We start from the raw sequence: 24,135 nt of genomic DNA on the forward strand, positions 1-24,135 counted from the left end.
CAGGGGCCTGAGCCTGCCCAGGGTCTGCCTCGCTGCATCCCAGCCCTGCCTCTCCCGCTCTTTCCCGCCGACTTCTCCCAGACCCTTAACCCGCCCCGCCTGCTCTCAAGACCAGACAGCACTCTCCTGGCTGACAGACAGATCCAACAATAAACAACAGCAAAAAAGGTGGAGGGAGGGAGAAAACGATAAACATTCACACGATAATAACAATAATTATTAAAAGTGCTTTCTCTTAAAGGAAATCTTTGGCAAGAATATACTGCAGTGCTGTGGTGTGTGTGTGTATGCACGTGTGCTGTGTGTGCGTGCACAGACCTAATCTGTGAGACACAGGGATACCCTGCCCCATCATTTTTCTGGAAAGGCCAAATTCTAGAAACCCATTTTCTCCAGAAGGATGCTGGGAGTGTGTGGACCAGCTTCCTAGCACCCCCTGGGTCCGTCCCGCAGGCTCACACTGGCTGAGGCCTGAGTGCGGTGGGCCAGCTGTTTCTGGGAGGGGGGCTGCTGGCGGGCGTTAGGAGAGTACGTGGGAAGGCTGACCCCAGACCTGGACCCGGGTCTGGCTGCCAAAGGGTCTGCCGCTCGGCCCAACCTCAAGTGTGGAGGGGACGTCCAGACCAGGAGGAGAAGGTCCCAGGCTGTCCCGGGGGAGATCAAGATATTTACAGAGGAAGCAGGTGGGGACATCTCCTTCTGTCTGGGAGGGCAGTTGGGGTGAAGGGGGGGTGGGGAGAGGGAAGATCGGGGTATCAGGCTTCAATGCCTCAGAAGGAGAGCACTTTGGAGGACCCTTGGTCACCAAGCACAAGGTGTCAATCTTTGGGAAGCAGGGGGCTGCTCCCCGCCTTTTTCAGACTCTCCTTTCCAACTCCCTGGACGTCCACACTGATACAGCCTCTTGGAGGAGAAAAGATACAAAAGACGCACACGTCACCCATGCCCGCCACACTCATGCACATCCCCGCAGGCTCACACGCTCGCTCGGGCCTGCGATGAGGGGACAGCTCCCCTCTCATCTCTGGGAGCTGACAGCCCGGCCCGGGCTTGCCAGAAAAGAAGGGGGCCAGAGGGGATGGAACACATGCATCCCTCCCCGCTGAGGCCCAGACAGAGTCTAGGGCAGGCCGAGGCCAGGGCAGGAGCCCGCTGATTGCTCCAAGGACAGAGGCCCCCCCATTTCAGGCTTTACTTATACACATAAAGAGGGGCAGGCACTGGTTTCTGCCCAGGAAGGCAATCAAGCAATATGGGAAAACAATAAATACTTCTTGTCAATTTACCTATTCTTTTTTTTAACGTTTTCTTATATTTTATTAGCTTACAGATTCTGTCAGTATGTCTCACATATATATTATATATATTTATATATCAGTACAATGCCTCTCTCTAGGGGACCCCCACAGGCTTAAGAAGCTATTCACGAACGGAGTCCTGGTGAATTCTCCCTTCCAGCTTAGAGGCCTTGGGTGGCGGGCGGGGGCTTCACGATTGCCCAGATGGACTCAGCCCCGTGGCCTCAAGGCGTGCCTTCTGCCCTCTGCTCCACGGGCAGCTCGGCTCTGCTGGGGAGACCAAGGCAGAGCGGGGAAGAGCAAGGCTTTGGTATTGTCGGTAGGGCGTGTGGTGGACAGGCAGCAGCCCCCACAGCTCTGCTGAAGTCACGCTGGGCAGCCCAGCGAAAGTCAGACCCCATAACATCTGCAAAGGGAGCACAAAGACTAGCGGCGTCTCCCCTGGGCCTCACGGAGCAGGGCTGTGGGAAGCAGCTTCCCCAGGGTGAGCCCCGACATGGGGAGCCTGCAGGACAGCTCGACGCCCAGCACCCCTAAAGGCATCATGCAGATAAGCAAGTCTGAGATAAGGCTGGCCTGGGGTATGGAACCCGAGTACGGGCTGAGGGCTGGGTGCTGGTGGGAGCGACCTGCCGCCTCGCTGCTGGGCCACACACCTGGGGAAGATGCCCGGAGCTCAACAGTCACCCCTGCTGACGGCTCTCTTCCCCAAGGCCGTGGACATGCCTGTCTCCATCTCCTCAAACCAATGCTCAGAGGCAGAACAGAAGTAATGCTGCAGGCTGGCTGGCCCCCCTCCTGCAGGGTCTTTGTGGAGGAAAGGGGCCACAGGTGGAGGGACCAAGAGAGAGTTTGTCACCCATACTCTTGGGTACTCCTGGGGAAGAGGGCTTATGTTCCCTCTCTGCTGCCCTGTCACCCTGACTCTAACCTTCTTTGGACAGTATGCACACGTGTGTGCAAACACATGGGACCTGGACAAGGATACCTGTTTATAACTCTAGCAGAGAGGCAGATATAAATCAGTGTGTGAGCAGGTGGGTGCGGACATACATACACCGCAGATATACACCCATACGAACTATACATCGGAGGCAGAGCAGAGAGACCTTAGGGGCCTCGGGAATGAGACACTTTCAACAGCAAAAGTTCTCCACTTGATATCGCATGATGGCTCTTTTTGGTTTGGCAATCTACCCTAGAGGTGGCCAGAGAAAGACTTTCTTGACTTGATGTCTCCTTGCAAAGCAGTTGGGTTAGGGGGACAGGGCTTTTCCATTTCCCCCCAAAATACGGATCCCCAGGGAGGCTGGTTCTGTCTCCTCTGAGGAGCTCCATCCTCTTGGAGGGTGGAGGGGGAGCTGGGTGGACCTGGTTGGTTTCGGAGGCTCTGGGAGTTTCGCAGTATCCATCTACCCCGGGGAATCCGAGTGATTCTCCTCTGTCTCTTTCTTCCTCTCTCTCTCTCTCCCCCCTTCCCCTCTGCAATTCACTTCCCTCTCCCCGCATCGCACTTTCTTCTCTCCTTCTCCAAAATTGGCCCAAAGTCCTCCTTCTGGATTCAAGGGCGGCCAGGATTCATGGGTCCCCTCTCCACGTGCCCCACCCGCACTGCCCCGGCCCCGGGCAGAGGGTGGGGTTCATCTCTTCTGGCCGGCACTCAGCATGACCTTGGAGACGAAGTTGACGATGGCGGACGCGGGCTGGGCGGGGTCAAGCTCAGCGAAGAGATGGCAGGCGTTGTCCGTGGTGCTGCCCTGTTTCCGGGCCACGAAGCCAAAGAGCCTGGAGGGGCAGGAGAGGGGCGACAGGCGTGAGGAGAGCGCAGGGGGAGCCCCAGGCCTGGGAGAGCCGCTATCTTCAAGCTGACGTCCCGCCCCAGTCTCTGCAGTCTCCCTGAGCCTCGCGGATTGGGGGTGGAGCATAGGAGAGAATGTTCTCTCTCTCCCACCCATGAGAAAGCCCCATCGTGGAGAGGACAGCGTCATCTGCCTCAGGGTAGGCAGAAATTCCCCTCTGGGGGGACGGGGGGAGGAGGAGAACAAGACCGGACGGTAAGAGACGGAGATGAGACCAAAAATAAAACGGGAACATTCCTAGACCTCCTCCCAGTCCATCCCAGCCCCACCCCTACCCGACTGTTCATACACAGGACAGGACGCATAAGCACAGGAATAAAAGGTTGTTTGTCCGTCAAAGGGCTTGGTGTCCTCAGACACCAGGAGAAGGTCAGGGAGGCAAAAGGACAAGGGGTCACCCCACCACCACCACCACACGCAGACGTTTCTCTCGGGCTCCAGAGAATGGGAGGGGGAAGGGGACCCCACACCTGTTCCCTCTCTCCCCGACTCCCTGCGCCGAGACTGGAGCGACCTGGCATTCTCTCCGTGCAAAACAGAGTTAAAAATATGAGAGCAGAGAACAGAATGTGAGCTCGGGGCCCCTCCCCGCCGGCACGTTGCTAATTAGAGCGAGATGGGGAAATCAGGACAGCTGGAGATTCCGATGGAAACCCCTGTCCTAGGACCGGACCACAACGGCTAAAATTAGCAAAGGTGGGCCCGGCTGGCCACCGCACACAGACATGCATGTACATGCATGCACGCACACACGCGCACACACACGCTGGTCTTCCTACAGCTTTGCTCTCCCAACTTTGTTTCAGGGGCTGGAATAATCGGGCCAGAGCCCTGGGGTAATGCTCTGCCCCAGTAATGGGGAAGCCTGGGCCCAGGGACCAGCCCCCAGAACCCCCTTTCCAGGAGGCATGCTCGGGCTCCTTGGTGCGGTGACGGGCGATAAGGGCAGAGGGAGGGAGTGGCTCCGAGCTGCCCACGAGACTGTGCCAACCCTGGCTGCCTGCTTCTGCCAAGATGGAGAGCTTGCCAGCCTCGCCAGCCTAAATACTGCCCTCCTGCCCTCCCCTGATGTTTTTTTCAGGTCCATGGCTGGTGGCAGGGACTTGAGGACCCTAATGACCTCATGAGCCCAAGAGAAAGCAGAGGTAGGTATGAGACAAGCTTTGAGAGGCTGCATGCCTGGGCCCTCCTTTCTGCTGGGCCACTAACTCTTATGTGACCTCGGGGAAGGTGAGGTCCCCTCATCCCACACGGCCCCTCCAGACGCCCCCACCGTTCATCCTGCTGAGCGACCGGTGGTCAGTCCCATTCATCCTTGACCGAGGGCCTTCACTGTGCGTCCTCCTGGCTCTCCTCTCTGCCTCCATCCTCTCATTTCTCAATTCAACAAATATTTATCAGCCCCTCTCAGGCAACAGATGCAGTCCTGCCCGCAGGGGTCTGCAGTCTGGTGGCCAGGCCTCCCAAGTTACCTTGAAATCTCTCTCTCCTACCCCTGCACCCATTTCTACCTGTCCAGATTGTACTGTCTTTACGACGCATTTTTAAATATAAGTTCTTTCCCAAATCTCTCCCTGCCCAGATGTGCCCTCTCTGTCACACCCACAGATGTGAGCTGTCCCCTCTTGGCACGTCTCATCCAGCAGCGGTTTTAATTTTTTTTTTAACAGTGAAAATTTTCCTTTTCTGAAACAATCTTATATGAAGTCTGAATATATAAAGGTGAAAGCAGTATTTACGGCTACAAATGTGTCAATTCAACAGCATAACATTCACCTATTATAAAGTCAATCAGTGAGAAAAATGGGCTGTTTGTATGAGCCCAACAAAGTACTAGAATTATAGACTATAGGGACAGTCTACAGCAGCTTCAGTATCAGGTTATTCCTACACTTTGTTCTGGTTGTGTGATATTGCGAAAATCCTGATTCATACTGATAAATAACTGCAAATCACAACAGGGCTTCTCCTCCCATCTTAAGAGCTCAGTTGCAACCTGAGGATCCAAGCGTTCCTGGGAACACAGTTTGAAAACCACTGCAGCATGTTAAGTGCTGCTTATCCACGTGTCCCATCCACTGCGCCAGCATCAGCCCTCCTGAGGGGAGTCAGCTTCCTGGTCGGTCTGAACCCTCCCAGGCCTGAGCTCCTCAGAGGCACTTAGGAAACCCTGAACGGATGGAAGAGTCAACCAAAAGGTCCCAGGGCCATCCCCAGAATTTGGACTTTCTGGGCTCCCACGTTCTGATGAGGAGGCCTAGTCCAGCCACATCAGTCACAGAAGCCCACCAAAAGAGCAGGAACGTGTATCAAGGAAGCCAGGACTGGGGCAGCAAGGATCATTTAAACAACCCCTGCCCCACTGCCATTGCCTCCAGTAAAACTCTCGGCTTTCTGTCCACGTCCTCAGATCCCTGCTGGTCTCGTCCTGGGAGAGGGACGGTGACAAGAATGGAGGCAGGAGAAGGCAAAAGACCTGGCTGCCTAGTCAAGCTTTGCTCCAAAGCTGAGTGACCCTCAATGGCGTTTGCCACCTCCCCCGCCCCGATCCCGGATTCTCAACCTGACCCTGCTCCCCGCAACCAAGGCACACAAAGACCAGCCAGCTGGGGTCGGGGGAGAAGCCACACTTACTTAGCAGGGGCACCTCCCTCCGTCTTCATCCACCTGCGGAGAGAAAAACAGCACAGCGTAAACCACTACACTTTCTCCCCCGGGGCCCAGCCCTGTGCATGCCCAGACCTTCCAGGGCAAGGCAGGGGAGGCCCCATTCCAGGGGAATGGGGACCTCAGAAGACCAGGCAGAGGGGAATTCAAGGTGGAGAGAACACTGTGTCTCCTCCCAGGGAGCTTTCCCCACTGCGGAGAGGAGAAGCAGATTCAAGGTCACCGACATGGCAGAGGGGGTCAAAGCAGGCATTTGAGTCCTGGCTCCTAATCTGTGGTGGGGAAAACTCAAAAAGATGCCCAATACAATTACTCACAGTCCCACAGACACAGGCAGATCTTCAAGTTGAACCAAAAATACACACACACACACATGCATGCACACACACACAGAGGCATGCACACGCACACACACGCATGCATGCACACACACAGACTTCAGTGTTCTAGAGCTGGCTGGTAGGGAAGGGTCTACAAGACACTTACTTTCTCTCCTGTGGATCCAGGTCACAGAAGGTGACAGTGTTGAGGGGATAGTGTCGTCTGAAGAAGAGCCTATGGCACAGACATCAGATAAAGAGAATGAGTGCTGAAGTGACCGACCTTTCCTACCTTCCACCTGCAGGTCAGGCCACCATCTGTGGCTGTCATGGGTTGGCCTGGGCTGCTCACATTGGGAACACAAGCAATGCACAGGGACAGATAGGTATGTCATAGAAACATGTCCCAAATGCTAGAGGCTAGGAGAAGAAGCAAGAAACTAGCATTGAGGAATGAGAAATGGAGGGATCCTGGAGGAGGAAGGGAAGGGGCTGGGGGACCTGTTAGGAGAGAGCCTGAGAGGAAGGGCTCTGCGCTAGAAAGCAGGTGCTTTTATCAATTGCATTTGCAGCTGTATACCCAATGGAAGCATATTTGCAGAAGGATGGATGGATGGATGGATGGATGGATGGATGGATGGATGGATGGATGGATGAGTGGATGGATGGATGAGTGGATGGATGGATGGATGGATGGGCAGATGGATGGACGAGTGGGTGGGTGGATGGATGGATGGATGGGAGATGGATGGGTGAATGGGTGGATGGATGAATGGGTGGATGGATGAGTGGATGGACAGATGAGTGGAGGGATGGGAGATAGATGGATGGTGGACAGATGGATGGATGAGTGGGTGGATGGGTGGGTGGATGGATGGATGGATGGATGACTGGATGGATGGATGGATGACTGGATGGATGGGAGACAGATGGATAGGTGGATGGGTGGATAGATGGGTGGAAGGGATAAATCAATTGGTAAGAGGGTGGGTAAGTGGACAGATAGATGGGTCACAGGGGGAAAGCCTAACACGGAAGCAGGCAGAAGAGTCTTACTTTCTCTGGTTGTCAGTCAGTGTAATTCCCTGGGCAGAAACTTTGAAGTGAACGATGGTGGCAGCTGGTGTGGGGTCAGCAGCCAGTGTCTCAGAAGTGGCTTTGGAGATGGCCTGTGGCCCAGTGAGTGACTCCATGTCCACAGAGTTGACGAAGAGCACGTTGCAGGCTGGAAGAAACCCACCCAAGGAGGAGTCATGGGGGCTGAGTGGGTGGGGACAATCCCCAGGTCCTCTCTTCAGGGAGAAGGTAGCAGATGAACTTCAGGCCAGCCTCGGGCCAAGGCATCTGCACACAGACATATGGATGCCCAGAGACATCTGGGTCTGGGCTGGGAGAGACATCCAGCCTGCCCCTGCAGAAGGGGACAGGACGGGGAGGAGGAAAGGCCTGGGCAGGGATGGGTCACAGTGGCCACTCACCTGCCCCTTGCTTCAGCAGGTCAGTGGTTGAGTTGGCAGGGCCTGAGCTATCTTTTGATTCATCTGTGGGATCTGAGACAAAAATTTAATTCAGCTGGTAAATAAAACTCTAGAGCTGGAAAGAAGCACACGTTTGGCTGGGCCTAAGCCGAGCTCTGCAAATACTGTGCAATGGATACTGCTTTTCACACAGGCCTGACAGTCGGCACGTGCGTGTCTGTTTGCATGTTCGATGATGAAGTCTTCAGCACACCGGCTGGGAGCTCTGGAGACCAACAGAGCTGGGTTCAGACCCTCCCCCAGCACGTGCTAAGTCTCTACAAAACAGAGATGATGATGAGAGTACCCATCTCACTGGGTTTTTGAGATCTTCCGTGTCCAGTGTTAGCCCAGGGCTCGGCATAAAGCAAGGCTTCAAGTGACGATTGTTGTTTTGTATTGATGTCTCTGTGCAGATGAATAAATGCCCTAACTCACAAAGCATTAATGCAGCACAACTACAATTTCAATATTAATAAGAACTGAGTATTGTTTATGCCAGTGTTTCTCAGACTTTGGTGTGCAGGCTTGTTAAAACACAGACGGCCGGGCCCCACCCCGAGTTTCTGACTGGGGAAGCTTGAGATGATGTGCATTTTCAACAAGTTGCCAGGGGTACTGATGCTGCTGGCCTGGGGACTATACTTTGACAACCGCTGATTTATGCAATGTAAATACCAAACAGCTTCGTAATTCTGAATTACTCTGGTAAATTCCATACAAATATAATTTAATTAGTGTCTAAATTGTGTGGTTGATAATGCTATGGAAGTTGCATTTGAACTTTTAAGCTAATAATGGTGGTCAATTATCATTAATAATTCAACGAATTGAATTGGATACATAGAAACTGTCAAATAAGATTGGAGGTTTTATGTGTGGGCATCACCCCAGCAGCTCCAAGAGAGACTGGAAGAAAGTCCCAGGGCCACTTCTGAATATCCTATTATTGAACAGAGAGGGTGGGGAGAAGGCATCCCAGTTCCCAAAACTCAAGTTCAGGGCCGGGCATATTCCCCTCATGTGGGCCCTGTGTACTTGGGGGCTGGGTAGCAGAAGGCTGTGCTGTGAAGAGTTTGGGGTTGTCTATCTGCCATCCTCCAAGGCTGGGACACCTCTCTGAGAGAAGCCAAAATCTCCTTCGCTAGCCCCGCTGTCTCACTCAAATTTTCGCCCTGTCTTGAGGCTCTTGGGTTCCATTTTAATTTTAATTTCCCACAGTCAAAAGAGGGCTTGCTTTTCCCCATCAGCTCAATGGCCCCTCAGTCAGGGAACACCCTAGAAACTCCAGGGACATCTTAGTACCTCCCTCTTTCCTTCCCATGCCTTGAGGATCCCAGCCACCTCTTCCTCTAAGAGATGCCTCCTCTCCATTCAGACCAACCTCCAACACCTGGACGTCCCCATAACCTAAATCTGCCTTCCCCTCCCCCCTCCCTCAGCCCTGCCCACTGACACCCATCTCACCCTCTGGACACGGTCCTCCCCATGACTGTCTCCTACTTCTAGTGCCTCCTCTGGGATGAGGCTGTTCTGAGGATTCAGAATGAACTTTTTAAAGCCTCCAGAGAATTTTCCAGAACAATCTAGCAAGTCAATTATGTATGTTCCTGGAGTCAAGCTTTTTAGTGAACTTTTCCTTCTTTTTTAATAGAGAAATAAAAGGAGAGTGGTTTCAAGTTCCCCCTGATTGGCAACAAGACCCATGTCCTCCAACCCTGGCCCATGTTCTGGAGCGGCTGGCAGGGCCGAGACACGAAGGAGGCCAGCTCAAGGAGTCTCAGGTTCCTACCTCGGTTTGGAATGACCAGCTTGCAGGGCAGAGCCAGTGGGATGATGGAATGCTGGTAGACCAGGGCAGAGAGAGATCCTGCAGGAGGGAGATGGCACGTCAGGGGCAGCATTACTGGGAAGGGCTGGGGGCACTGAGGGAGCCGACCCACCTCACCCTGCTATCCAGAATCTTCAGTTTCTTTACTACTTCTCCCTCGTCCCGCCGACAAAGCCGAAAATTCACTCCCTCTTTGTTGGCAAGCTCCAAAGGAGGAGAGTCCAAAGGTTCACGCTAGTCATAAGATTACCTAACAACCTTCCTTTACGGAAAGTTCCTCCCAACGTCTCGCCTAAGTCCCTCCAGCTGCTGGGGCCCCTCTCAGGATGGTGCAGCAGAAGTATCAGAGAAATGTGGAATCAAATCCCAGCAAAGCCACTTACTAGCCATGCGTTCTTGGGTAAGTCTATCTTCTATGAACCTCAGTCTCCTCATGTGTGAAATGGGACAATAACACCTACCGTGCAGGATTGTCATGAGACCAGAAGTAACATAAGGTATCTAGACAGTGACTCTCACATAGTGGGTGGTCAACAGAGGCGGCTGTTGTTACAGCTGCTACTCAGATTGTAAGGAGAACAAGTCCCAGTGGAATAGGACAAATATAGAAAGGAATCTGGCAGAGCTAAGGAGCCACAGTACAGAGGAAGGGAAGCCACTGTTCATTTTCTCTGCTGCATCTAAGACGAGGGGGCTGCAGCAGGGGACCTGGGATGGGCCTGAGACACTGCTGGACCGTGGAGACGGGCCAGGGGACAGCTCACCGAAGTTTGGCTCATTGGGGCACCCTTTGAGCTTGACTCCTCTGGGGCCAGTCTCTATCAGGAAATGCCTCACCAGCTCATGGGTCATGTCCCCTGGGATGAAGAGGAAGAAAAGATTGGTCACTTCTCATGGCGTCCTCCCGCCACCTCCCAAGACCGCTTCGTAACTTCCCCAGTGTGCAGGGCTGTGATGGGAGAAAGGATCGTAGGGATCATGCGGCCAGACCCTGGAATGGAGACATCACCACTCCTATCCCACCCCTTGAGGAAGTACAATGAGTCCCGGTAATCTTGCTTCCCTGTGCTCTGATCCCAACCATCACCAAGCCCAAAACCGGCTCATCTGAAGAGTCTGATTTAGCAGGGACCAGCTCCCGCGAGAATTAGAGACCTGCCCAGCCTCGGTCCCTCCAGCATCTCAGGGTCTGAAGAGACTGTGCTGACCGCCTAGTCCTGAGGCCTCACTTGAGGAGACAGTGGTACCTTTTTTATTCTGCTGCATGATGGTGGGAGGCGGAGAAGACACCTTCATGGCCAGCCCGTAGGCGCCTCGGAAGGAGTGGCTGTCCCGGATGATGAAGGCCCCGGGCTCCTGGTCCTTCAGGAGTGCGATGGCTGGATAGGGAGGGGAGGAGGAGAGAAGAGGAAATAAGTAAGAGATTGACAGCACTGGTTTTACGGAAGTCTCACCAGGCCTATCAAACCTCATCCTCTCTTAGGTCAGACGAGATTCTCTAAAGGTAGAAATCAAACACTCCTCAGGGTCTTCCTATACCAGAGTTGGCAAACTTTTTCCATAAATAGCCAAAGAGTAAATATTTCAGGCCTTGTAAGCCATGCAGTCTCTACTGTAATTACTCAACTCTGCCACTGCAGTCTGAAAGCAGTCACAGACAGCGCGTAAACGAACAGATATGGCTGTGTTCAATCAAAGCATTTACAAAAACACGCAGCAGGTTGGACTGGACCCGGGGGCTACGTCGCCCCGTCCTACGCTCCTTTCCTCAGGGCCCTCATCTCCATCCCCACATCCCAACTTTGTTTTTTCTGGAAAATGTGCAAAAGTCTCCCCCACCACGCAGACAGAGAGATAAGGTTACTTATCATCTTGGCCGACCTCTTACTTGGCCCTGGAAAACCAAGACTTTCTTGCTTTTAAGAATCCTTCAAAGGAGCATCTACAGCCACTGCTTCTGCTCTCCACACCTCACCGCAGGGAGGTGCCTCTCACTGTCTGACCTTGAGCCCGGCCCCTCCCTGTGACCATCACCTACTGCAGAGGGGAAGAAGTCTGCTTATGTTCCTTGCCCAGGGAAGACGCGGTGGGCAGCAGCCAGCTGTGACCTCGGAGGGACCCCTGGACCTCCGGTGCTGCCCAGCACTTACCCTGCTCTCTGGAGATCTCAGGTTTGTACCAATACTTGGAAGTGTCCTGGACAAACTTCACTTTGGCCCGCGTCTCGGGGCTGTTGTCTAATATTGGAGGAAAAGAAAGTGTTACAGGTTGAATTGTGTCCACCCAAAAGACATGTTGGAGTCCTAACCCACGGTACCTGTCAGTGTGACCTTATTTGGAAATAGGGTCTTCACAGATGTAGTCAAGTTAAAATGAGGTCATACTGGATTAGGGGGGACCCCAATCCAGTAAGACTGGTGTCCTTATAAGAAGAGGAAAAGAGACAGAGAGACACACCGGGGAGCGCCACGTGAAAATGGAGGCAGAGATTGGAGTGATGCGTCTACAAGCCATGGGACACCACGGACTGCCAGCAACCAAGGAGAAGCTAAAGGAAAGGCTTGGAACCGATTCTCCTTCAGAACTTCCAGAAGGAACCAACCCTGCCAACACCTTGATTTTGGACTTTTGACCTCCAGAACTGTGAGAGAATAAGTTCTTTTTCTGAAACCACCAAGTTTATAGTACTTTGTTATGGCTCCTAGGACACTAACACAGACAGTCTCCTCCTCATCATCAGAGCACTGCTAAAGGGACCTGAGCAGCTGTCTCACCCTTTCCCTGTCTCCTGCCAACCCTCGTGGGTCACGGAGCTGCTCTCCTATTGGGGAACCTGGCACAGCATTCTCCCTGAGCTGACAAAAGCCCCACTCCACCCCGTCTCCCAGTTTCTCCAGAAGATTCGGACTAAACTGTTCCTGCAGCTTCTCTCCCACAGGCCTAAACACCCCACTTCCAGCCTCCTTCTCCACAAGCTGAATCTCCTGACTTTATCATAACAACCTTGAGGATGAGGGCAGAAAGACGCATTTCCGTCCACTTCTCCCCAACCGCCTCCTCATTCCCCATATGGAAAGCCCGTGTTCTGTGTCATATGGGGCAAAAAAAAAAGTCACTCCCATCCTGGGGCAAAAAAAAAAAAGTCACTCCCATCCTGGGACAAATGGAGGGAGAGTTGGCCTAGAATTCAGAGGCCATCCACCGTGTGTCATGTACCCCACTTCTCTGGCAGACGCCCCCCAACCCAGGCCCTTTGCAGACCAGGGATGTTTCCGCAGAACATTAGGGTCCAGAAGGAGCTCGGAGAACATCTGGTCCAAATGCCTAACTTCACAAACGAGGAAAGTGAGGTTCAGAGAGAGGGAGCGACCGGCACAGGTCACACAGACGGTACAGAAGGTACCTGAACTGGCAGCAGCCAGTTCAGGGCCAGCCACTGCCTATCTTCCTGGCGGGGTATTAGGATGGGCGGCTCTCACTCTCCAACCTTTTCCTCCATCTTTTGTTTCCACCAAACAAAACAAAAAGGGGGCTGAGGAAAGAGGAAAAAAAGACAATTCCAATCCTGCACGTTTCCCCTCCTTTCTTCAGAGAGAGGCTGGAGCAGAGGGAGCCTGGCTAACCACGCTGTGAAGTTCAGGGCGCAGACCAGAGACGGGGCTGGGGTGTGTGTCCACTGCCTAGTCAACTTCAACCCGTCACTTGCACTATGCTGGCTTTTGGGATCTGTCTCTGGAGCGGGAGGTCAGCTCACTTTCCTGGCAGCTGTGCACCAAGGAGGGCCTCTGGGCTAGGCAGCTGGGCCGTGCAACTGCTGCGAGCTGCCTCTCTCTGCTCTGAAGCCCCAGGCCCCCGCTCCTGCTGGGACCTGTCTAATGAGCTGTCAGAGGCGGCTGCAGCCCCATGTGCCTTCCTGTGTTGACTCCAATAGCTATTTTAAGCGAGGAAGATGGTGGGAAACAGGAAATGTCCCCACTACTAGAAGTTTTGCATCCTCCAAGGAGAGAGGCTGGGAACCAGATGGCTCTGGTGGGCAGCAGGAAGCAGGGGCGTGCGGGGTGGCTCTAGGGGTCCCAGCTTGACAGGCTCAGGGCGGGACCTGGGAGGGACACACTGAGAATCTGGGCAGCTGGGGACCATCTTAGGCTAAACATTCTAAATCTTCCTCCAATGCCTCAGGGCCCTGGGCTGCTCTGCACACAGTCAGGTTCACGGTCTGGCTGAGAAGCTGCAGACCAGCTGAGGCCCTGACATTTGTGTTCAGATATTGAGCCCTCTAAGTGGAGACACAGATGCCAAGCCTGGTGATGAGTGAAGAATTCAGTGTGTAAGCCTGCACGGACTTCAGTGAAACCAGGTCGGTAGAACTAGACTCCAGCGAAAACACCGAATCCTCGGCCTTGGCCCATAACACATCGGGCTGCCGGATCCATTATTGGCAACATGCACACGGTGGTGACCAAAGGGTGGGAACAAAGGTCTGGCAAAAGGTATGGAGGTCCCAGTTTGAAGGCATATTTTCAAGGTTATGCTAAATCACAATAACCCTGCAGAGATGGAAACATGAGAAGACCACCCCAATAATGCTTTAAGAGCACTAGTTTAGGGGGGCATGGGCCTGGATTGGAAGCCTGGCTCTGCCATTTATTAGCTGTGTGACCCTGGGTGAACGTCGGAGCTTCTGTAAGCCTCAGTTTGCTCATGTGTAAAATGGGGGGATAATCCCTCCTTTGCCAGGCAGTCGTGGGATTAATGAAACAGCACTTGGCTCAGAGGCTGCACACAGCATGTGCTCAACCCGTGGTTGTGGCTATGATGCTGATGATAACTGTAATGATGCCATCGTTACCATCACTTGCATCACAGCATCAGCATCCACATCCTCATCACCTACCACAACCAGAGCACGTTTACTTTGAGGACACCTCCAACTCCCGTAAAGAGAAGGAATGAGGCCCAGAGGCCAGTGATCCACCCAAGGTTGTCGGCCAAGCAGACGTCGGACCAGAGACGGGGACGGACAGCCTAACTCGTGGACTTAATCCACCAGCAGGAGACGGGGGTGCATGGGGGGCCCACCTGGCATGGAGTACTTGGAGAAGTCGGGCAGGGTGTGGGAGAAGGAGACGGTGCTGCCGCCGCTGGGACTGGACATGCCGCTGGCCACGGGCGAGGAGGACACCTTCCCGTTGACGGTGGCGTAGTTGGGAAGGCTGCCCGCTCGGTCTCCCACGGACATCCTCCGCTTCTCCGGCAAGGCCGGGGTTGGGCTCCCTTGCCGGAAGGCTGCTGAATCCGGCGAGGGGGAGGTGGCGGGGCTGCTCAGGCAGGGGTAGAAGGCGGGGGGCACAGGGAAGGAGGGCGTGGAAGGAGCCTGGTAGCCAGAGGCGCTGCTCTGCCGGGACAGCGTGGGCCTCCGGTCCTCAGGGGTAGAGTAGCCGCCATAAGCCACGTGCCGGTCCAAGCTGGGGCTGCCAGGAACCACAGATCCAGACCCTCCCAGGTGCCGGCCCAGGCTGGGGCTCCCGGGAGTGGTCACCACGTTGCCATGGAGGCCTGTGGCCTGGGGGGCCCCAGGGTGCCGGCCCAGGCCGGGGCTTCCTGGAGTGGTGGCCACATTGCCGTGGAGGCCTGGAACTTGGTGGGCCCCAGGGTGCCGGCCCAGGCTGGGGCTTCCTGGCGTGGTCGCTGCGCTGCTCTGGGGGCTGGAGACCGTGTTACCATGGAAGCCAGTTCCCGGCGGAACCATCGCCTGGCGGTGGCTCAGACTGGGGCTGCCGGGGGCAGCCATGCTGGGGTTGATGGCCCGGCGGCCAAAGCCAGGACTAGGGGGAGTGTTGGTGCCCACTGTCCTGTGGCGTGCCTGAGGGCTCCCGGGCACCACGTGGACGCCAGCCACACTGAACTGAGGCCGGGCCTGGCTCTCCGGGGAGCTGAACTGCTGAAGCGAGTAGTCGGGGCTGCTGTAGCTGCTGCCGACGGTCGGGAGAGGAGAAGAGCTCTGGTAGCTTCTCTGGGCCGAAGGGCTGGGCTGGCCCAGGCTGCCGGAGCGGAAGCCAGAATCCAGCAGAGGCTGTGTGGGGGTCCGTGGGCCCTGGTCACTGCTCTCCCCTGATGGGAAACTTCCCACGGAAGTGCTAGAGAGAGAGGGGGTAGGTTGAGGCGTCAGCAGACAGCATTACTGAAGGACAGGCTCAGGGGGCACCACCCTCCCTCCAACCACTAATGACGACAATAAGAGCTCCATTCACATGCATGGAATGTCAGGGTGTTTATACATCACCCTACGGAACCATCAGAAGAAGAGACCGAGGCTCAGAGAGGTTAAGCAATAGAATCACAACCACGCCGCTCATAAAAGCCCAGGGTTTCAACTCAGCTGGGTCTGGCTCCAAAGCCCACGTCTTCCCCACTGCACCATGCTGACTCCTGAACCATGAGTCCAAGAAAGGAGATCCCTCCTATCGAAACTGAAAGAGGCTGTCCTGTTGTTGCCTCCAGCATCACAGAAACTGAACACCAGAGAGGGAGTCAAGCCACCTGGATCCTGTTCCTACTGGAAGTAATCCCACCTTGACTCAGTTTCCCCAGGTGTGCTATCATCATCTTTAAACACTGAGAGTGCTAGAATTGGGCTTTCATTCCTGGGTGGCTCCAAAAAGCAAAGACGAGGAAGTCTCATGGAAGGAGATTTCGGTTCATTGTAGGGTTTGCTTTCCAGCCATTGGATCTGGCCACAAGTGGAGCAAGTTGCCTTGCATGATAATGAGACTCCCATCACTAGGAGCATTTAAGCAGAGGCTGACCAACCTCTTGACCTGAATGTTGTGGAGGGAATACCCTCCACTGGGAGGTTAGATTAGATGGGCTCACAGGTCACTCTCAATTCTAAGACTGATAAAACTCCGTTCAGAGGGGACTACCCTGGAGGAACAGCCACAATCGTAGGTCCTCCAGTGAAGTTAAGTACAAGCCCATGCAGCAGGCCAATGCAACGGCCCGGGAGCTGGGCAACTGGGACTCTGCTTGTTCAAGTTTTCCCTTGTGGAAAATGAGGGGCTGGGTTAGATGACCCGGATTCCTCCTGGATCCAAACTTCCATCCCTCGATGAGATGGCAGGAGACACGACGGCTGACAGGGGCCTTGCGTAAGCAGCAGCTGCAGGAGGGAGCAGGCAGGCTCTGCACGAGGAGCCCCTGGGGGAGACCTTACATAAGACATGGGCCGAAGCCTAGGGCTGCAGACTGGAAGGAGTCTCAGAGCTGGCTGGCCCCACCCCGGCGGGTCAGATAAGCCCAGGTCCCCTGGGTGCGTGAGGTGGGAGGGCCAGGCAGAAGCCAAAGGCAGGGAGAAGGTCAGCGGCCAGCACTAAGTCTACCTCGCATCCCAGAAGGGGCCAGAGTGGAACGCCACTTCTGCGTATGGAATAACCTGGACTCAGAGGAATGGGAGGGTTCTGAAATGGAATTCTGGAAGATGAACCACGGAGGAGAAACACCAGCTTCCTGAGTTCTCAAAAGAGCCAGCATGACAGCCAGAGCAATCTGAGTGAGACAGAGTGAAACTTTCCTAATGCCGGGGCTCCCTGCACATCAGCAGTGGTGGCGGGAAGGTGAGGACAAGCCCCTCTCCTTTGGAAGACCAATGGACTCTGTCCAGAAGCAGACCTCCTGGCAAGAGGCTGGGGAGGGGCAAGGAGGACTGGCGGTGCACGCTTGGCTTGAGGTTCCAGAATTCTAAGAATCTGAAAGAAAACTGCCCCTGCTCACCCCTCACCCCAGCCCTGACCCGGGAGGGTGCAAACACTGGGCCGAGGCAGGGTACGCAGCAAACTCAGCCCACAGGGCCTGGCCAGTGGGAATGTGGAGAGGCTGCTGGAGAGGTTCCGGGCCCCGTGGGATCCCAGGCTAGGGAGGGAAGTGGACATGGGAAGGGATGGTCAGCTGCAGAGTCTCCCTTCCCGGGGGCGAGCTCCAGCTAGGCCGGGTCCTCCACCGGTGCCTGCACCCTGCCTAGGCTGACCTCAGCCTCCCTCTCCTGTGCCCTCTTCCCCTCTCCCTGTCCTACAGCCTACACCCCACAACCCCAGCTGAGCAGTTTCTCACTGCACCCCAAACGTGGGGGCCTCCCTCTTCGGAGCCCTCCCCTGCCCAATCTTGGGCCTTCCTCTCCAGCTGACCCACTCAGAATGCCAGCCACCCGTCCACAAGCCACCCCTCCTCACACCCTGCAGCCACACTCCTGCAGCTGCCTGCCCTCAGCCCCACACACCCGACACAGCCACACGCCCAGCTCTCTGTCCCGGCTGTGCTGTCCTTCTAGAATGTCCTCTCCCTCCCTCCTCACCTTCTAACACCCTGCTCATCCTTCTGGCCTCTCCACAAACACCTCCAGCCCCCGGAATCCTCTCTGCGTCCCTAGCCAGAAATAAGGGCCCCTTGCTCTGAGCCCCAGATGTATTTACACGTCTGCTCTGGGCACCTCTGACTCTCATCCTGTGACAGGCGGGCACCATAACGCAGGCCTGGAGGAGAGGAGACAGGCGGAAGCTCCGGAACCAGACACCTTCGGTCTGAATCCTGTTTCTGCTGCCAGTTAGGACCCTGAGCAAGCTACTCCACCCCTCTGTGTCTCAGTTTCCTCTTCTGAAAAGTGGGAATGATAACAGAACTTACCTCACAGGACCACTGTGAGGATTAAATAAAATAACCGTATGAAGCATTTTGCAAAGCACCTGGCTCATGGGAAGTACTCACGATATGGTGATTACTGCTGCTGGATTTTAAACTTGGGGGACCGACTATGCTTGGTTCACTTTTGTGCCCCGCCCCCCGCTGCTTCCAGCACGGTTCTGGATGGTGGCATTGAATTCAGCCCGGGAACCACAGCTCATTCATCCTCGTGCTCCCCACGGGGTTGGGCACCCAGGGGATGCTCACGGTGCGCCCCAGTGAGCTCATCTCCCAGGAGCAGCAATCTGGATGTGATGAGGCAGGTCCAAGAGGCCTCGCCCATGCTGTCCCAGGCCTGACTCTCACCCCCCACGTGTCCCTCCTCCCCACTTACCTGTCAGCGCTGAGGATGGGGCTGCTGGTGGACAGGGGGCTGGGGGAGACAAAGGAGCCGCCTAGGGTCCCGTTCCTCAGGGGCATCTCGTGGCCATAGGCCTGGGTGGCCGGGGCGCTAAAGCTCTTGGGCTCAGGATCCTGAGCTCGGGGCCCAGCCACAGCCGTCCGCACCACCGACTCGACATAGCTCCGGGGCTCTGGAAGAGACAAGAGGACAGAGACTGAGCCCAGATCCACGGGGCTGCAGTGTGGACCCCAGCCAACCTGCCAGGGAACTGCTTCCTCAGAGTCCAGCCAGTGGGGACAGCCCCAAACAGACAGCCAAGCATGCAAAGGACACTTCTCCTGGGGCTCTTGCCTGCCCACGCCCACCCCTCTTCCCAGGGTCTCGGGGAAGCTGTGAGAGCCCCCACAGCAGCCTCTAACCAGGCCTACCTCAGAGAAGGTTCCCAGAAACGGACCCCACCTCTGCCTCTGAACGCGGCCATCACAGAACCTTGCCCCTAGACTAGGATGCCTGGCCCTGCCTGGCACCCCCGTTAGCTGCTTCTTTCCTTCAGTGACCTTACTACCCGGCCCCCCAGACCCTTCTAAGGCCCCTGGCACCACTGGAATCTGGGCTCTTTGTGGACCCAGAGCTCCAGCCGGCCTTACGGTATCAGGACAGGGCCAGGGTTCACATGCCTCCACCCCACACCGAGAATCCAGAAACGGGCTTGCTGGCCTAGCAACAGGCCTGCGCTGGTGGGTCACACCCAGACCCTTCAACCCCCAAGACACACCCACCCGCCCTACCCGACACACTCAGCATTCCTCCTGAGGCTGACACCATCACCCCGCGTGGTGTTCAGAGTAGCCTAAGAGGAAGGGAGGCGGGGGGCACAAGTGCCAGAAAGGCCATTTCACAGACGGGGACACAGAGGCCTGGAGAGAGAAGTGACTGGCGGCACAGCAGGACCCAGGTCTCCTGACTCCCAGCCAGGGCTTGCCCGTCCCCTCCGAGGCCGGCCCCAAAACTAACTCGATATTCCACAAGAAGAAGAAACAGGGCACTCTTGGCTTCTCCAGGGACATGATCAGGGATGGATATCGCTCCTGCCACTCCAAACCTGGCACCGTCCCCATTTGCCCCAGGAGAGATGTGATCAGAGCACAGACCAACACTCTGCCCACAATTAGGGCATCGCGGAAACCAGCCTGAGAAACTGGAGAAGCAGGGAGTCTGCAGCCCTGGCCAGGCCAGGTCCCCGGAGCCTTTGCTGGCCAGGACCGCGCTGGTCACTGAGTCAGAGAACAGCCCCCTCCCCTCAGCCCAAAGGAAACCTTACTTGGAAGGAGCCTGATCACCAGGGGGTTATCGGGCACAGCCTCTTGGGCGTGGCTTCGGAAGTGGCCTCCAGGCCTGACAGCCTGCCCCCAGGCCCAGAGGCCTCTGGACACAGGGAGAGGATGGTCCTTCTGAACCAGGCCCTTCACAGAGGTCTGGAGGCCTCCGGTGAGGGGTCTGCATACAACTCCAGCCAGAGGCTGCCAGGCTGTCTTTTAGTTTCCGCAGACTTCCCTCCAACCAACAGCAGTGACAGAGAAGGTGGGGCACGACGGCTGCAAAGTCTATTCCAGGTACAGGGCACAGAGTGATACAGAACCAGCCACCTTGGCACCCAAAGCTGGAGTCCACGTGGGCAGAGGCCAGCAAGTCCCCTTCAAGAGCCGCCCTCAACCAGCCCGGGCCACCCACCCACTCACAGGAGCCCCAGGCCGCGTGCACTCCAGTGACGCCAATTCTGCGCCGTCCATGCCTGAGGCCTCGCGGGAGCCAGGAGATGCTGCGGGGACCCTCTGACGTGGGGCAGGCACACTTTTTCATAAAGGACCCAATAGCAAATATTTTAGGCTTGGTGGACCAGGCTCTGTTGCAAGTACTCAATTCTGCTATTGTGGTGTAGCCATGGACGACACGTAAACAAATGAGCGTGGCTGTGTTGCAACAAAACTTTCTTTACACAAATAGGCGGCAGGCCGGATTTGGCAACAGTTTGCTGACCCCTGATCTAACCCATCTCCTCTGCCCAGAGAGGTGGAGTGACTTGCCCCAGAACACACAGCCAATCAGCGGCCGTGGACACTAGCACGACGGTCTCCTGACTCTCGATGCTGGCTCCAGGTGACCCAGAGAGGGGCCACGGCCTCACAGGGACACCCACAGCCCGTCTGCCAGAGAAGAGCCAACTCCGTGGGGTTTTTAATAATGATAAAAACAGCAAACAATCATATGAGGACAGCAGAATGTGGAGAATGTAAGTCCCTTGCCCCGGGCACGCAGCAGCAAGTGGCAGAGGCGGCCTAGGAACCCAGGCGGCCTGGCCCAGAATCTTCTCTGGGGCCACTGCATGTACGGCCAGCTGGAAATCGGGGAGCCGAGAGGCTCAGGGTGTCTTTAGTCCTGGGGGGCTGGCCTATGTCCTGGGGTAACCCAGCTTGGCAGAAGGGACCATCAGATGGGGCCTCACAGCCACAGAAATGGCAATTGACAGCCAAGGCCAGAGTCCACCTCCCTGCCCATCCCTTGCCACCTGGGGTCACTCTCTCTGGAAACTCCTCCCGGACCCTCCCAGGCTCTCAGCTTCACCCGGGTGCCCACAGCACCCCTTCTCTCCCACCCAGAGACGATGCGGGGTCCGTCCACTCCCCGGCTGCCCCGGGCTCCTTGCTGATCTGTAGCCCCTGGCCCATAGTAGGCCCTGGATATGTCTGTCCCACAACCTATTAGATGCACGCGCTCTACCCTCCAGCCCCGCCCGGACAGACCTTAGAGGCACACATTCATTCTTCTCATTCCCTGGAGTCCTCACTGGCCGTCAAGCTGAAACCCACGTGGACGCCCCCTGAAGTCTGGGCTCTTCTCCCACCCACAGTGTCCTCCTGATCCGGGGAGGGACAAGCGGAGCCCTTTCACACAGTCTCTCCTCCTCACAAGCCCAGAGCAGGAGGGACCTGTGGGAAGTTATCTGGCTTTCTGAGTCCATCTCCAGAACCATTCAAAACCAACCTTTGGGGCCAAAGAATCAGTGTTTCCAAGTTGTCAGACTCAGATTTCCATATTGAAAATGCCTCCTCTCCCTGTCTATCCCTCTCCTCTTGCTCTCCTCCCCATCTCAGGACCACAAGCAACGCGTGGGCTCCCCCTCTTTCACTTACTGGAGGGGTGACCTGGGACAGACTGCTGAACCTTTTTGGGACTCAGTTTCCTCATCTGTAAAATGGGATCCTGCCCAGCCAGGATCGAGTGATAAGAGATGGGAAAGTTCCTTCCCATCCTTTCTTGATAATTCCAATGCCAGCTTCTGTAAGCAGCCCCCGGTTGGCCGCCTGTGCCGGGCTGTGCCTGCTCCTGCCCCCTCCACTCTTCTTCTGCACACGTCTCCTGCTGTTTCCCTCTTCCCCTCCAATCCTGGGGCAGCTGCACCCAGAGGGATTGGAAAGAGCGGCAGAGGTGGGGCTGGGGAGGGTGCTGTATGTAGAACATTCCAGGAGCCCAAGCCCGTTCCCAGTGGTTGCTGGCGGCTGAGAGCAGCTGAGGCACAAGAGTGACTTGGCTCCACCAGCCCAGGGCACCGTCAGCGCTTCACCCACACCCGGAAGTGCATTTTCTGCCTCCCAGAAAAGGCTCTTTGCCTGGAGAGAAGGGGCCTGCCCGTTCCACAGAAAATGAAGATGTGGGGTGGGGGCGGGGGAGAGGGAGGGAGTAAAGAAACCCCCAAGTCCCTATCCCGGAGTCAAAAGTTACAATTTCAGCCCTTTTAGATTGGGCCACGCGGCCCTCCTCTGAGCTCCCATCACACGCTGTTCCTATGCCCCCCCAGCACTGCTCCCTTATGCTGAAGCGTCTGGTGGCATCTCTGTCCGCCCCAGGCTGTCTCATTCGTCTTTATCCCCCAGTGCCTGGCACAGGGCCTGGCACACAGGAGGTGCTCCATAAATCCGCACTGCACAGCACTGCCCGAAAATCCCAGAGGCCACAGTACACCCATCACCAGGGACCTCAGAGCAGGAAGAAGCCCAGAGGGGCCATTTCTAGCCCAAAGTCTGTCTTTCTGCCAAGTCTGTCTGCACCTAGTCACCTGCACAAACAGACCCTAACCTGAACGTGCCCTGTTCCCCTCCTCTGGTCCCTGCTCCACCGGGTTCTGACGCTGACCTCACGTCCTTACGGCTGCAGGCTTTCTTCCTCTACTTCCTCCATGGAGAAGAGTACCCAGACCCCATGCCCAGTGAAGTCACCGTTTAGAGGTTGTGCCCAGTGCCATTACACAGAAGGGGCAGCCTCCACATGCTGATCCGGCACAGGCTCTCAGCTGAGCCCCTGACTGACTGCGGGCCTGGACAAGTCATTTAACCTCCCTAAATGTCATGTCCTCGTTGGTAAATGGGGTTCCTACCACCTTCCTCTCAGTGCTTCTGTGATTATTAAACAAGATGATGTGGCAATGACCCCCACACAACTGAACCTCACTCTGTACCACATTTCCCTTTGCTCCAGCCTCCAGCTCCTCCTTGCTCTCAGCCTGACTTTGCAGTTCCTAGAAAAAACATGCTGTTCCCTCCCACCCCAGGGCCTTTGCACACACCCTTTCTCTCTACACGGCATGCTCTTCTCCCATCTCAGCTTCACCAAGTTAATGTCACTCACCCTCACAGCTTACTTCTTCAGCCAAGATCAGGTTCTTTGCCACAAGGTCTCATAAAACTGTTCCTTTCTCTTGGGAGCACTTACCTTGATATGTAATTCTGAGGGATAATTTAATCCTGGCTCCTGTTCATGCATATGCTCCATAAGATTAGGAACCATATCTCGTACTGCTCATCATTACATCCCCAGAGCCTAGCACAGTGCCTGGCACAGAGTAGGCACACAAAGCATTTACTGAACCAACGAATCAATGAACGGCAGAATGAATGAGTGTAAAGCATGTAGCACGGTGCCTTGAACAGAGCCGACTTCCTTAAAGTCTTCTTCCCTCTGGCTGAGTAATTCTGCCTCTCATCATTTTTCCTCACAGGCATCTTTTTCTGAATTTCCCACCAAAGTGGGAAATTGAGCAGAGCTTCAGAGGGGCAGCAAAGAATGTGCTTTTGTCCCCGTCAGGAAGCGATGCAGAAGTCAGGAAAGACGGAAGTGGTTGCCCACAGCCTTGCTCCCTGCCGCTCCCCCGCCCCACTGCCCAGGCCACGACTGCAATTCTGACCCCCACACTGGAATCCTGGGGCACGGCGCCCAGACACAGGAGCAGGGCTCAGATACAGCCACTTGACTAAGAGACAGGAGACCCATGGGTCCAGTCTCGGCTGCCTCCTAACTGTGACCTCGGGCAGACGTCCCCACCCCTACCCCGCAACATGGACCTCGGCTCCGCATCTGTGAAAATGATGGGTGTGGCTGAGTTGACCCCTGAGAACCTTCCCCTCCAAACTCTGTGGTTCTGGGAAAGATGGAGGAGGGTCGGGGGACTCAGGGCCTTGTAGGCAGAGTCATTCGTGGGGCGCAATGGGCAAGTCTCAGCTCAGTTCTGTCGA

General features: G+C 55.7%; 1 protein-coding gene across 1 annotated transcript in view; it reads right to left on the reverse strand.

Moving 5' to 3' along the window:
* Positions 1–354: 354 nt before the first annotated feature.
* TNS1 (tensin 1) overlaps positions 355–24,135 on the reverse strand; it is a 167,622-nt gene continuing 143,841 nt past the window's right edge. Inside the window, exons 21-31 of the mRNA XM_058532966.1 lie at positions 18,560–18,758; positions 14,572–15,629; positions 11,643–11,729; positions 10,740–10,871; positions 10,257–10,349; positions 9,454–9,531; positions 7,623–7,694; positions 7,201–7,369; positions 6,311–6,379; positions 5,792–5,824; positions 355–3,083 (exon numbers count right to left, since the gene is read on the reverse strand). Coding sequence (XP_058388949.1) covers positions 2,939–3,083; positions 5,792–5,824; positions 6,311–6,379; positions 7,201–7,369; positions 7,623–7,694; positions 9,454–9,531; positions 10,257–10,349; positions 10,740–10,871; positions 11,643–11,729; positions 14,572–15,629; positions 18,560–18,758 — 2,135 coding nt within the window. The 3' untranslated portion in view covers positions 355–2,938. The remainder of the gene's footprint in view (positions 3,084–5,791; positions 5,825–6,310; positions 6,380–7,200; positions 7,370–7,622; positions 7,695–9,453; positions 9,532–10,256; positions 10,350–10,739; positions 10,872–11,642; positions 11,730–14,571; positions 15,630–18,559; positions 18,759–24,135) is intronic.

The sequence above is a fragment of the Diceros bicornis genome, chromosome 37, assembly GCF_020826845.1.
Source record: "Diceros bicornis minor isolate mBicDic1 chromosome 37, mDicBic1.mat.cur, whole genome shotgun sequence".
Classification (NCBI taxonomy): Eukaryota; Metazoa; Chordata; class Mammalia; order Perissodactyla; family Rhinocerotidae; genus Diceros; species Diceros bicornis.